At 41.0% G+C, this 13151-nt stretch overlaps 1 protein-coding gene across 4 annotated transcripts in view; it reads left to right on the top strand.

Moving 5' to 3' along the window:
- Positions 1–13151, top strand: part of LOC146382859 (CUGBP Elav-like family member 2) — a 31494-nt gene that overhangs the window by 8168 nt on the left and 10175 nt on the right. For all 4 annotated transcript variants that reach the window (XR_014800682.1, XM_084933826.1, XM_084933825.1 and 1 more), the window contains exons 2-6: positions 5517–5713; positions 9084–9166; positions 10893–10941; positions 11365–11499; positions 12434–12513. Coding sequence is in view for 3 of the 4 variants with exons in the window: in XM_084933826.1 (XP_084789952.1) it covers positions 5517–5713; positions 9084–9166; positions 10893–10941; positions 11365–11499; positions 12434–12513 (544 nt within the window). In the remaining variant the exon portion in view is untranslated. The remainder of the gene's footprint in view (positions 1–5516; positions 5714–9083; positions 9167–10892; positions 10942–11364; positions 11500–12433; positions 12514–13151) is intronic.

The raw sequence follows: 13151 nt of genomic DNA, 5'->3' as shown, positions 1-13151 counted from the left end.
GTACTGACAGAATCAATTGCAGTATTTATTTTAACCGGTACACTTGGAGTAAAGTATTGACATTTTGTGTAGGTCTAATAGTTTAATACAATGTTTAAGGGTCTGACATAACTAGCTTATTATAGTTACAGCCAAAAACCGAAACCATGTCTGAAAAGGCATCAAAATAGAAACTTGACTCTGAGAAGAAAAATAAAACTTTGTACTTGGTAAATTAAATAAAATGACTATATACAGTGAAGGACTTTGGATTTAGTCTTGTCCCAGTTTGATTAAATTTGTCCACACAACATACCTGAGGTGGTCCGCCTGCTGAGGCTTGGGATCACTACATGACAGAGTCTACAACACCCACAGCGTTGTCTTATATTGCATGTTTTGAACTTGATAAATTTTAGTGAAATTCAGCTCAGAGCCTCTGCTTATCTCAACAAACACACAGATAACAGCGAAGATGATGGCGTCATAGGTGCTTGAGCTGCAGCCTTGAGATGGCAAACAAAGATGGTTTCCCGTTTTCACAATCTAAACCTGTGCAACATGATCAGAAGTGGAAAAAATGTTTTTCTTCTTCTGTCAACAACCAACTTGTTTTAAACAAGTTGTTTAATTTGCCAAGATCTTCAAAACTGTCATATTTCTTGTAAACTTTGCAGCAGGCTGACAGCTGCACCACCCAAATTGCAGTAGCTTTGAAAAAACTTGAGTTTTGGCGCTTCACACAAATCAAAATGTACAATGAGCCTGAAAAACTTTTGATCTTGGGGTGGTCAGTGGTTGACACTCTGTAATCTAAAGCAGGCTGGATGATGTGATCAGTGAGTGGGAAAACACAGCTGCTTATGTAGATATGCTGTAGATAATGGTGTTTGCTGTAGATTTTGTCATCATAAGGTGAGCACGTGGCTCTTGCTCTTTGTACGTGGCATTGCATCAACTTTGCGTTTACCCTTAATCCATATTTCTTGTGGACTTCAAAGGAGTATAACAGGAATAACCACTCATCTGTGTCTGCACCTGTCTCTGTCCACAACATGGTTAAAGAGCAGCTTAAGATAGATGATCTTCTTCTGGGTGCTCTGACAAATTCAGAGCTATTTACCATTTGTAAGTTGTAAAATGGCACGTCCTTGTAAAATCTACATTTAAAAGCGTTTTTATTTTTGACACTGTAGCTGTCCAATGAATCAAATTTTAACTCCAGTTACTGTTTTGTTTGGCTTTCAGTCAGTATTGAAACAAGGTAATTGGGATTAAAATGCCTATTGTCACATTCGGTTTAACAAGGATGGTCTTGTTTGGTCTTCAAGTGCCCCACTTTTTGCTGCTCCCAGGGCCCAAATTGTCTGAATGACTATTTAAATGGAAAAAATTATGCTATTTTTTTCTGATAGCATAATTGTTAAATAATCATGATTTTAATTTTTGCCATAATCGAGCAACCTTAATTAGCATGGTATAAACAATGTTGCTGTGCCTGTCATACCGATAGCAGTAATTAAAGTTACAAAGTCTGTCTGAATGTCTTGATATTTCTGGTGTTGCTCCCACTACTGTAAAGTTGATGAAATTGCATTTGAATATGTATTTGTTTTTTAAAAAAAACAAACAAAACATTTAGGAAAAAAATGCCAACAGTGGTATGTCTTTACTTAATGCCCCAGTTCTTCTGACCTTATTGGACCCACGGTGAATGGATTTCAGCTACATGTTTATTTGGGGTTTATGCCAACAGGTTTTTGTTTTGCAAAACAGCACTGCAGCATATGACATCACTTTAAACTGGTTTATATGTGCAAATGTAAATACTTAGTTCGCAGCAGTCACCTTTGTAATATTCAAAGGTGTCTGTACAGTTGTCAGCTCGGTTATGCTGTATGATGCAACATCATCTTGAAGCAGACAGTTTCATAATAGATTTTGTTTACTTGAATTTTACTTCCTTGAATAATGTCCTAATGTGTATACTTTTAGTTACAGGAAAAAAAAAAAAAATGCAGCAGAATCATGCCCGAAGAATGTATTCTCACAGTCGCATAGCAGAAGAGCTATGCACAGCTGCAGTGGCTTTGAGAGTTTAATGAATGTAAAGGAGACGGTGTCATATGCAGCCTTCATGTTTTTGAATTCTGACACAAAGCCAGTATTTTCAAGTGAGGTTTTCTCTGTGCTGTGAGATCTGAGCAAAGTGCCTATGGCAAAATGGCGTCGGAATGCCACTGGCAGAAATGGACAAATGGTGTCACACACCAGTACTGTGGCCTTAGCAGACGTAGCCTTCGACGTGTTCCAGTGCGTCTGTATGACTTGGTCCATTGTGCCGCAGAGGAACGGTGAATAGTGTTCTCCAGCATGGGGGAACAATATGTGATTGTTCCCCTGCTGTGGCAAAGAAGCTGTAGGTTACTCTCTGTACCATCGCCAAAGCGCCTGAGGAGGAGATGCACTGCAAAATCTCGGCCTGCTAACCACCGATTCTTGGAAGTTTAGAGCTTTGCGGTGCTGTTTTTGAGTAGCTGTTACATGCTAGTGGGAGGGGCCGCAATCCCCTCTTTTGGAGAAGAGGTTTTTGTTTCACAGTAGTTCCTTTTGTTTTTTTGTTTTTTTTCTCTGGGAAAATTTTGCTTGTCGTCATTCAAATGTATTGAAAGCCTTCAGAGGGAAGGGGCAAGGGCTAATTTGGAGGTGTGGAGTTGGATTTCGGGAGGAACACGAGCAGAAGTGTGATTTGTTAGCATGTCATTTAAGTCCCTCAAGGAGTTTGGTGTTTCTGCTGAACGGCTGGGCTCATTTTGCAAGAGATGGATGACTCGTGTTCAGAGGTTTGTGTGTAAAATAGTTATTTTAAATGTGCAAACATTCATATACTTTTATTTTTTTGTGAGATTAGTACCACTGTATTGTCGTTTTGTTTGTTTGTTTTTTTGTTTTTTTTTTACCTTTGTTTGAAATATTACATATCTGTAGTGTGCTTTGGAAGTCTTAACCTGTTGCAAGTTATTTCTTTTCCTGTGAAGGGCTGTTACTTCACCCTCATTCATAATTTCCAGCGCCTCTACCCCTGTCAGGAACAGTTTGTGTTTGATTCTGTGTGAGAGTTAGACAAAGATGCTGTAGTCACAGGTACACTGGTGGGTATTGATTCTCTGTCCCCAAGGCTCTCCCCAGAGGAAGCTGGCAATAACTTGTAAATGATATATTGTTTCAGCTTGCACTTGAGTAAACGCGTGTTTAAACGGTCACACTGCAAAATCATTTGACTTGTTGGTAGAAATTCTGAAAATGCAATACACACTTTTTTATAATACTAAAAACACAGTGTAACCTATTTATTAAGTCTTGGTTTTGTCTCAGTATGTTTAGGTGAATGTTAAAAAATAAAAGAGATGGTGTCACTTTTTTCTTTCTTTAAAAAAAAAAAAAAATATATATATATATATATATATATATATATATATATATATATATATATATATATATATATATATATATATATATATATATATATATATATATATATATATATATATATATATATATATATATATATATAAATAAAAAAAACAGTTGGCGCCAAGAATATCCTGTCACGTGCTTCTAAATTCAATGACCTTAGTGACTTTCTAAACTTCAGCCTCTAGAAGAAAGCAGCATTATGGCTGTTTAAATCTGCCTGAACTACTGGCACTATTGTGACATCGCCTTTTTGCTGGAAGAATAACTCATTGAAGCTGATCATTTGCCCAGGCCCTTTCTGTGCCACTCTAACATTTGCATTAGATATTTATTGTAGGGATGGGAATTGATAAGAATTTAGCAATTCCACTATCGATATCACTTATTAATTAGATTCCTTATCGATTGTCATCAGGTTCTCTTTGGCTCAGTTTTGAGAGTGAAAACCGTTGCTTAAGCAGCAATAAAGAAATTACATTCATGCAACTTAATTACATGATGTGGGTCAAATGTTCAAAGAGGTATTTCCTCTTTGTTGTAATCAGTGTTGGAGTCTTTACTCAAAAATGTCATTGTTACACATATTACACAGAACACTTTTCTTAAAAGTAATGCAGTACGTTACTTAATTACTCCCGGGAAAGAGTAATTTGTTATACTACTGATTACAGTACTTTCATGTTACTCAGTGCATTTCAGCTATTTTACTGTGTCATAATCACCATTTAACAATACAAACCTGAGGCTACAACCCCACACACCAATACAAATCCGTAATGAGGGCACATCTCTAAGATTTTTCTCTTAATAGAATACAAAGTGATTCTGCTTTAGAAACGTGAACGGGTAGAAAGGGAGGCTGCTCATGTGCTTGTTGCCTGTTGAAGCTAAGGGTCTGGCAGCTGGGGTAGGTATTCACTCGGCTTTCACTATGGGTTCTTGGCTAGCTTAGCAATAGCATGCTGTTTTGGCAGATGCTTGCAAAGAACCAAAGTTGTGTTAGCAGTATTATGCAGTTATTTCAGTCCTGCATACATTTGTCCACCATTTATCTTGTCCTTTTGTGCAATTAAAAAAAAAAAAAAAAAAAAAAAAAAAAAAAAGGTGCATATCCATCCTCTAGACCAGTGGTTCCCAACCTTTTTTTGCTGGGCCCCCCTTTGTTTTACAAGAAAAATGTTCGTTTTTTTTTTCCCCTGTGTAATAATATTCAACATTGCTATCGATACATTTCTCAAAAAATGCCTCTCTGTGCAAAATGGGTTCAAAAACATAAATAACTGTGGGATACTGTTAGTCCGTGATTTGAACTGGGGGAACAAATCGTGGCAGGGTCAGCCTGATATTATTTGGATCCCACTGTAACTTTACTGTATAAAGAGCTAACATCTCCAAAATGTCAGGAGTAGTTGGTTCACAAACACTTCTTGTAATGACTAAAAATCAAGAATGTGGGATACTCCATCTCCAGCTTTGTGTTTGTGTGGGAGCCCCGTCAAAAACCTGTCAATGATGCTAGCAGTGTCCAAGGGTTCTTTCTTGTTTTTTCGTACTGCGCCCCCCTGCAATGGCTCCCCCCCCCCCGCAAACCACCACCACCACACACACCCACACTTTGGGAACCTCTGCTCTAGACAGTGTCACTATTTTCCCGCTTGCAAACAGAAATCAGCTGGTTGTAGTGAGTGTGAGAGCAGATAAGGGGGATCCATGGGAAGAACACACAATTCCAAGAAATGGGACTACTAGGAACCGGTTTTCTGCAAGAACCTGTTCTCAATTCCCATCCCCATTTATCGTTATGTGACGCATTCCTTTAAGCTAAGCATGAAAATGAAATGAAATTGTTACGGGACAGTCCTTAGATGTGAGTGCAAGTGGTTCTAAACCAGATAATGGTAATTGTTCCTTTACTTTTCGTGACTTACTGAAGCAGTATGGGTTGCCTGCAATGACTTGAATTATGATATTACATTTGTTTAACCTCTGGCGTACACATTACAAAAATTGTTTTTCATTTTTCTCTTTTTTTTTTTTTTTTTTTTTCCTCTTTTTCTTAGCAACGGCGGCAGCAGCAAGATGAACGGGTCGCTGGAGCACTTGGACCAGCCAGACCCTGACTCCATCAAGATGTTTGTTGGACAGATCCCCCGCTCCTGGTCAGAAACAGAACTTAAAGAGCTATTTGAGCCCTTTGGAGCCGTGCACCAGATAAACATTCTTCGTGATCGCACTCAGAATCCTCCTCAGAGCAAAGGTACAGTCTGGGTGAAAGTTCACTTTCAGGAATAATTTGTTTAGATTTCAATATAAACGATCTGGCATATAATAATTTTATTTTAATTGAAAACATTGGATTATGTATCCATCCAGATTATCTTAAAACCTGTTTTGTTTGTTTTGCCATATGTGAGGAGTGCGCCAGTTGCTAGTGGGGAAAACTAGTATAGCATGTAGCATGCTAACAGCAGTCTGCAGGTATTTGAGGCGTGCATTGCAATCTGTTTAAATGAAGTGACACGACACAACACAAGTGACACTCAGATGATACTTTCAGTTTCTCTATTGTTCACTTTCACTCTATAACCATCTCTAATAAGAGATGGACACTAATTAGGTGTGAAACTTGCTGGAAAACCTTCATTGCTCATAGATAAAAACAACTTTGTCTCTTAGTTGGTGCAAACCCCCTTCTCTCCTCATCTGCTTTCAGATTTTAGCACTTAGGCAATGCACTGCCTGTCTGCACATGCAGTGCAGCTGTGTTTGTGTTAGATCACCTCATATGCAAGCAGTCTTTTGTTTCAGGATTAAATAATATCTTTTATTTTAAATATTCATATATTCTAAATTTCCTCTTCTTTGTACAATGCAGCTTTAGAAGCAGCATTGTACAAAGGGAGTGTTACTTGACTGCAATTTTCCATTAAGACATCCATCGATGCGCTCACCTTAGAAATGGTGCTCGAGTTGAGCGATTCAGTTTAGGCTGCAATTAGAGGAGACGGTGAAGTGGAAGCCTGCTGTCTGCAGAGAGCTGCAAAGTGCCACTGGAAGTGCTCGGTCTCCCGTAACTAACTGCAGGTGAATAAAGTAACGACAGTTTCCCTGATGTAACTGTCCTGGGTCACCCAAATCTCAGTTGGGTGGTTGGATCTTGATGGTTGGATGATTCGCTGTAGCTAAAGGCGCTAAACCACTCTTGGCTTTTAATGTGGTGGGAATATACTTGATGCTGAGCTTGAGTCTAAAAGGAACCATATTTGTGCTACCAGACACCGCCCTGGCAATCCAGGCCAGATGTAGTTGTTGTGAGGTGTTTGGCTGTTATGAATCACAGACACTACCTCGCTGATTGTGTGTGTGTTGCTGTTAACAAGCCAAAGACAGGTTGACAACAGTTGCACCGTCTGGAGAGATAAATGTCTTTCTGGGATCTCCTTTTCTAGTATTCTTGTAAACATCGGCTGCACAACTGTAATTTAAAAAGAAAAAGGTTATATTATCTTGTAATGTGCAGACATTCTGTCTCAATTCGTTGCAGAAGTGGGTTTTTTAATTAATGAGTGTAACTTATCCTGTCTTGTGTTTTTTCTGGGTTTAGAGCAATATAGCAACAAAATAAGCTTGCAGAGCAGGAAAGATGCTAAATAGATGAAAATAAACTTGTGACATGGCATTTATTAAATCTCCACTAAATTCAGACATATCACAATTTCACCATTTGTTCTGAAAGAGCCTTGAGTATCAAACATGTGACCTAAAGACATACTGGATATCTTTTGACTGGCAACAACTGCAGTGAAATGTGTAACTTTCTACATGTTAGAAATTGCACTTATCACTTTATCTGTTTGTGTTAATTTTTTTTTTCTTTTTTTTTTTTTTCTTTTTTTTTTTGATTAGATGTCTTGCCTTAAAATATAAATACTATTTAAATTAACAGAAAGGGCAGTTATATTGGTCTGGCTCACTTGAGATCAAATTGGGCTATACGTGGCCCATTGACTAAAGCGAGTTTCAAACCCTGACTTTATTGTGTCAAGGCCAAAACTGCTGGACAGCATGCCACCAGGAGAGCATTTGAATTCCCATGATAAGGGCCTTGGAACAGATGTACACACATGTAACACCACTAAATAATCCTACGAGTGTTTACAGGTGTACCAGAAAGTCCCCAGGGTTCTCATAATGCTGTGTGTGTGTGTGTGTGTGTGTGTGTGTGTGTGTGTGTATTTGGGAGGCTGAAGAGTTCAAAGCTCCTTATTGTTTAAGCAGCACCCCTCCCCTGCTCTATGCAGTGTCAGCTGTGATGGCCTATGGACATGTTAATGTATTCTATTAGATAATCAGGCTTGATCACAGGAGGTTTTTCACCCAGCCAAGTGAAGTTGAATGTGTTTTGCAGCAACACCTACGCTCAGTTTCACTGTAGGCCTCCTTTCACAGTAGTTTTGTTTCCTACTGCAGTTTCATCAATGACCTACTGATAGTCTGGCTGTTGTTTATTTGCATGCCACACAATGCCACTCTCCAACCAACTCTTATATAATCATGTTGCTTTTGTTTGATTTATTTGTTGAAAGTGCTGTAATCCCACTTCCATTTTTGCTTGTTTACTTTCGTGCAGATCAATTGACAAGTCACCAGATTTGCACTAGTGGGTTTTTTTTTTTTTTGGGTTTTTTTTTTGGGGGGGGTTTTTTTTTTTAGGTCATGTCTACTGCAGGTCATGAAAAAAATCATCTGATGACTATCACGCCTCTCTGGATGGTTTATTTAGCTCCAGTATATCAGAGAACGGGCTTAGCAGTAGAGAAAGGGAGAGCTCAGCTGGTTGTGAGAGAGAGAGAGAGGGAGGGATAGGAGAGTGCAGCTTGATGCATATTAGAGTTCAACAGCCCTCCCCGTGGCCTGGGAGCTCCAGTAACAGCATAATACACACTATGTAGGTCAGAGACGCTGCAGTGCTCCACTTCCCCAGCCCAGTGAAACTGACAGGCTGGAACGCCACTGGCGGTCTACTGGGACGGAAGGATGAGAGGCTTTTTTTTTCTTTTTTTTCTTCCCCTCTCCTCCCCTCCTAACGCTCTTTTCTTCATTCCCCTCCCCCACAAACTCTCTCCTCCCATGGTTTCTCTTCCTTGCTCTCTCCCACTCCCTCTTGTTTCTTTGTGCTGTTTTCATGCCTCATGTTTATATGTATGCACACGTATGGGACTGGATTCTTATGTAATGCAGCAATACTCAATGTAATGTGTTGGCCTGGGCTGAGTTGACCTGCTGACTGCACATCAGTGCCTCCTGACAGCCGTCTAACCCTGTGGTACTCTCTCTGGCTGTGTCACAGCCTTCAGCTGTCTCATTACTCCTTTGTCCTCGCTGCCAGCTCCTACATGGTGTATGTGCACCATCTAACAGTTGGCGCTAAGAATATCCTGTCACGTGCTTCTAAAATATGATATGTGGTGAAAGTACTTTCATCCATTTAGCATCTTTCCTGTTCTGCAGCAGTCATGGTATTACATTTAATGTCTGTGTGCTGTGTTTTTAATGCAGTTTTGTCTCCTCCCTCCCTCCACCCATTGTTTGTCCCTATTTTTTTTTTTTTTCTTTTCACTCTGCAGGATGCTGTTTTGTAACTTTTTATACAAGAAAAGCTGCACTGGAGGCCCAGAATGCACTGCACAACATAAAGACCTTAAGTGGGGTGAGTAGGCACAGCATGGGCTGCTTTTAGCTGCTTGAGCCCCACTACATCCCCTATGCAGGCTGTGAGCTGTACGCTGGCCGATAATGAGCTCTCGGTTCACTGAACGCCTGTCTAGCCTGAGAAATGTCTCAACCCCCACTATCACTTACGCGACACTTAGGACCGGCCTGAACCTCGGCACACTGAATTGCTAAGCGTGCAGGTATCGGGTAAAGCCTGCTTGACCAGGCTGCAGGTTATTCACTGAGACACAGGACCCGATCGCCACAAAGTAGAACAAATTATTAATGCTTGTATTCATGAATTATTGATGCACATCTACATTTTTATTCCCCAAAATTAGAAGCAGGAAAGGAGCTGAAGGCAAGTTGAAGTCTTTCTTTTCGTCCTTTTTTTTTTTTTTTTTTCTCTCTCCCCCCGTTTTAACAATGCAGCCCGGTGAGACAGAGTGTGGTCCCCTAATACTTAACCCAATCTTCTAGTGAGATTAAAGTCCAGCCAACTGGAATAAGTGCAGTGGCTTGTTAAACATCCACAAAACTGTCTTGTCTATACATCATTCTGCATTGCCAGCTTTCCAATCAATTTAATCTATATCCAACAACCCCAGCTGTCGATGAAACCAATAGTCCAGTCTTTCAGTAAAAAGCGCTACTGTCAGTGAGCTTGCAGGTAAATATTGAACCGAGCTGATAAATGAGTCTCGCAGGCTGAGAATAATGTCCTAGCTCTCTTCTCTGGAAGACTATCAATCAGGCAGACATTTCAAACAAAGTGTGGTCTAACGGCTCAGCTCTCAAATCCCATTCCTGGGTCCTACTGTTACTGGCATTGACTGCAGTTGACTGATTTTTTGATTTGCGTGATAGAGGAAAAGCTTGTTTCCCTGTTTCTGTTTTCTCTCCCTTCTGTGCCTCTCTCTACTTGGTCAGTGACGCTAGCCAGTCCCCATACTGAGCAGGCCATCTGTCTGCTTCTCCTTAGTGCTTGTCAAAAACAAACCCACCACTTTTCATAAGTACAACCTGCTCAGACATCTCATGGCTAGATTTATTTCTTCTTTCACGTCACATGGCATGCAGTGTGCTATAGATGTAGTCACTTGAAGTTCAGTCTTCTTGGAGAAAATTGTTCATTAAGCGGCATGAAATGACAGCATTTGCTCTGCCTCCACTTTCTCACATAACAAGCTTGAGAACAAGCGTCATGTTCAGAGATGTTATGCTGACTGAAATGAGATTTTTCACAGCTCAGATTTGCCACACCTTGTTCTATTTGTATGTGATCCAATTGTGTATTGGGTGTTGACAGACTTGTATCTGGAGGAAGGGGAAAAAAAGAAACCAAACCTGAAGCTACTGTACATTTTGAAAGCAATACCAAAGAAGCTTGCTTGTCAACCAGAGTTCTTCTATAGAAGATGAGGGATGTTGTCAGTAACAATCGATAAGTTCAATCGCGAGTCTACATTACAGCGAGAAGTGAAATTGGATACCGGAGAATTTGATCCCTTACCAGCAACTCTTAGACACTTCCTCCTGAATCTGGCGGCGGTGAGGGATGATGGTCTTAGAGCAAAAGAACAAAACAAGAGATGGGGAGAAATGCTCGAAGATGGAAGGATGAGTGAAGACATGAGGCCTTTATGATGAGAGATAACAGAGTTTATAATGGTGACAGATGTGAATGGTTTCCCTACATTTTCTTTTTTTTTTTTCCCTAGATGCATCATCCTATCCAGATGAAACCCGCTGACAGTGAGAAAACAAGTGGTAAGTGGATTCATGCAGGATGACGTAAGCCATGAGATGGAGATGTTGAGGAAAACCTTTAAGGAGAAAGACTAGGTAAAGGCAAATGGGGTGTGAGATTTGAAAAGGGTAAAATTGACAGCAGTACACAGCATCTATATAGTGCAGTGGTTTAAGAGCAGAGCTGGTACAGGATGATATACTTCTGTGTCTAGAGAAGTAGACACAGAAGGAAAACAAAGCGGCAAGTCGCAGAGATTTGTGCAAAAGGCTGGCACTCTGAGTGAGAGGCAGAAAATGTGGCAGCATGACAAAGAGAGAGCGCTTGCTTGAACAAGAAAGAGAGGGGTGCAAGATTTTCGCACCTGATGTAACTGCTGCTTTCACAGCGCCATAATTGTTTGGGTTTCACTAAATAGCCTTCCTATTTTCGTCTTCCTGCAGCGGTAGAAGACAGAAAACTCTTTGTCGGCATGGTTTCAAAGAAATACGGTGAGAACGAGGTCAGAATGATGTTCTCGTCTTTCGGACAGATCGAAGAGTGCCGAATACTTCGGGGACCGGATGGTCAGAGCAGAGGTAAGCGTGCCTTCGGTGTGGACATGATGTTCAGCACTGCGCATCCGCCATGTTCAGCACACCAGAGTACATATTCTCATCAAGTATTTATACAGGGCCCCTCCCTGATTCTTCATTGCAACCCCGGCACCCTCAGATCAAGTGCTATTCACCTCCAGTGGCACTTTTTCTGTCCACATAGTGTATCCTCCCATTACTGTGACACTCTGCCTCCACAACTCGCAGTGAAGGGCCACTGCACTTGCTGTCCGCCACAATGGCCCGTCGCCTAGGCAACCGCTGGCTGCCGGTGTTCGTAGGCTCAGCTGGCAGGCGGCTCAGCTCAGCTCCTCCTTTACCGCCTCCTTCATCACACTCTACAAAGGCTGGAATTAGCCTGTCATCGCATCTCCTACATAGCACTCTGCTGAATAAAGCCTCAGATAGCAGGCAGCACGAGGCTCTAGCGTCGATGCTTATATACGATTAAATCCCACAGAAGACACGGCTAGCCATGAATTTCTGCTCTTTTTCTAGTATACGTACGCAGTGTTCCTACAATTTGAAACGGGCCCTATTAGCCTTTGATGTTTGCAGGCCTTGCATATTTTAGTAAATCAAAGCCTTTCAGTGTGTATTTATGTGTGCATTTTCTGTGTATATAATCACGTTGACTGTCTCACCATGACATCACGTAGTCGAGCCTCTCTGGGTGGCAATCTAATCCGTCGATCACCGCTCATGTGACACGTGTTACTGTTCTCCTTGTTGTGTTCTTTCTTCATGTGCTAACCAGTGAGGGTGGTTCTGTGTGCTTGGGAGTTGCCATTCTCTGTACTGTAATGTCTGTTTTTTGGGGTTCATAACGAGTTGTCCAAACCTTTTGTCTTGTTTTTGTTTCTTCTTGTCCCTCCCCTCCCCCCCCTCCCCCTCTCCTATTGTTTCCCCCCTACAGGCTGTGCGTTTGTCACATTTGCTACCAGGGCAATGGCACAGAATGCAATCAAAACCATGCATCACTCTCAAACTATGGAGGTACTGTACCCCTTAGCACCTATTTCTCATTTCCCTCTCCCCCCTTCCCCATACATTTTGCTGCCCCCTTGTGTTGAAAGATGAGGAACCTGTCCGAGCAGATGGCATCCATTCATCACAAAGCATGAGTCATTTCCAAAACCACTCTTGCTAATTACAAAATTACATTGTCATCTGCAGAATAATTGAATAAAACTCGAAACATTTCCTTTTACATAGCTGCTGAGTTCAGAACTAACAGGACACAAAAAGTGCTGTCATCTTTTATTTTGGGCTGAACTAAATGCATTTCACTTATTGATTCTGATAACAGAGCCTACCCATTAGTGTGCCATTATATTAGTCTGTATTTTGGACTAAAGGGGAAAAGAATCCACACTATCAAATATAGGTTATCAGGAAAAAAAATTAGACTGAAACAGCTCCCCTATTAGACTTCTTCAAAAAGTGGGTCTGTGTACTCATATAGCCAATGGAGTCTTTGTGGAAGTAGAGCAGCGGTAATTTGACAGCTAGCAGGTCAGAGGCTCCCCAGTGAAGCATCAGACCAAGTCTAATTAGGAGTCCAACCAAACATAACACTCCTCCTACCAGATTAAACTCGGGGCCCCCAGTAGCAGCGCCACCTATTTTGCCCC

Source organism: Perissodus microlepis, chromosome 7, assembly GCF_051167445.1.
Source record: "Perissodus microlepis isolate ML-2025 ecotype Zambia chromosome 7, ASM5116744v1, whole genome shotgun sequence".
Lineage (NCBI taxonomy): Eukaryota > Metazoa > Chordata > Actinopteri > Cichliformes > Cichlidae > Perissodus > Perissodus microlepis.
This window is presented reverse-complemented; position numbering and strand designations above follow the sequence as displayed.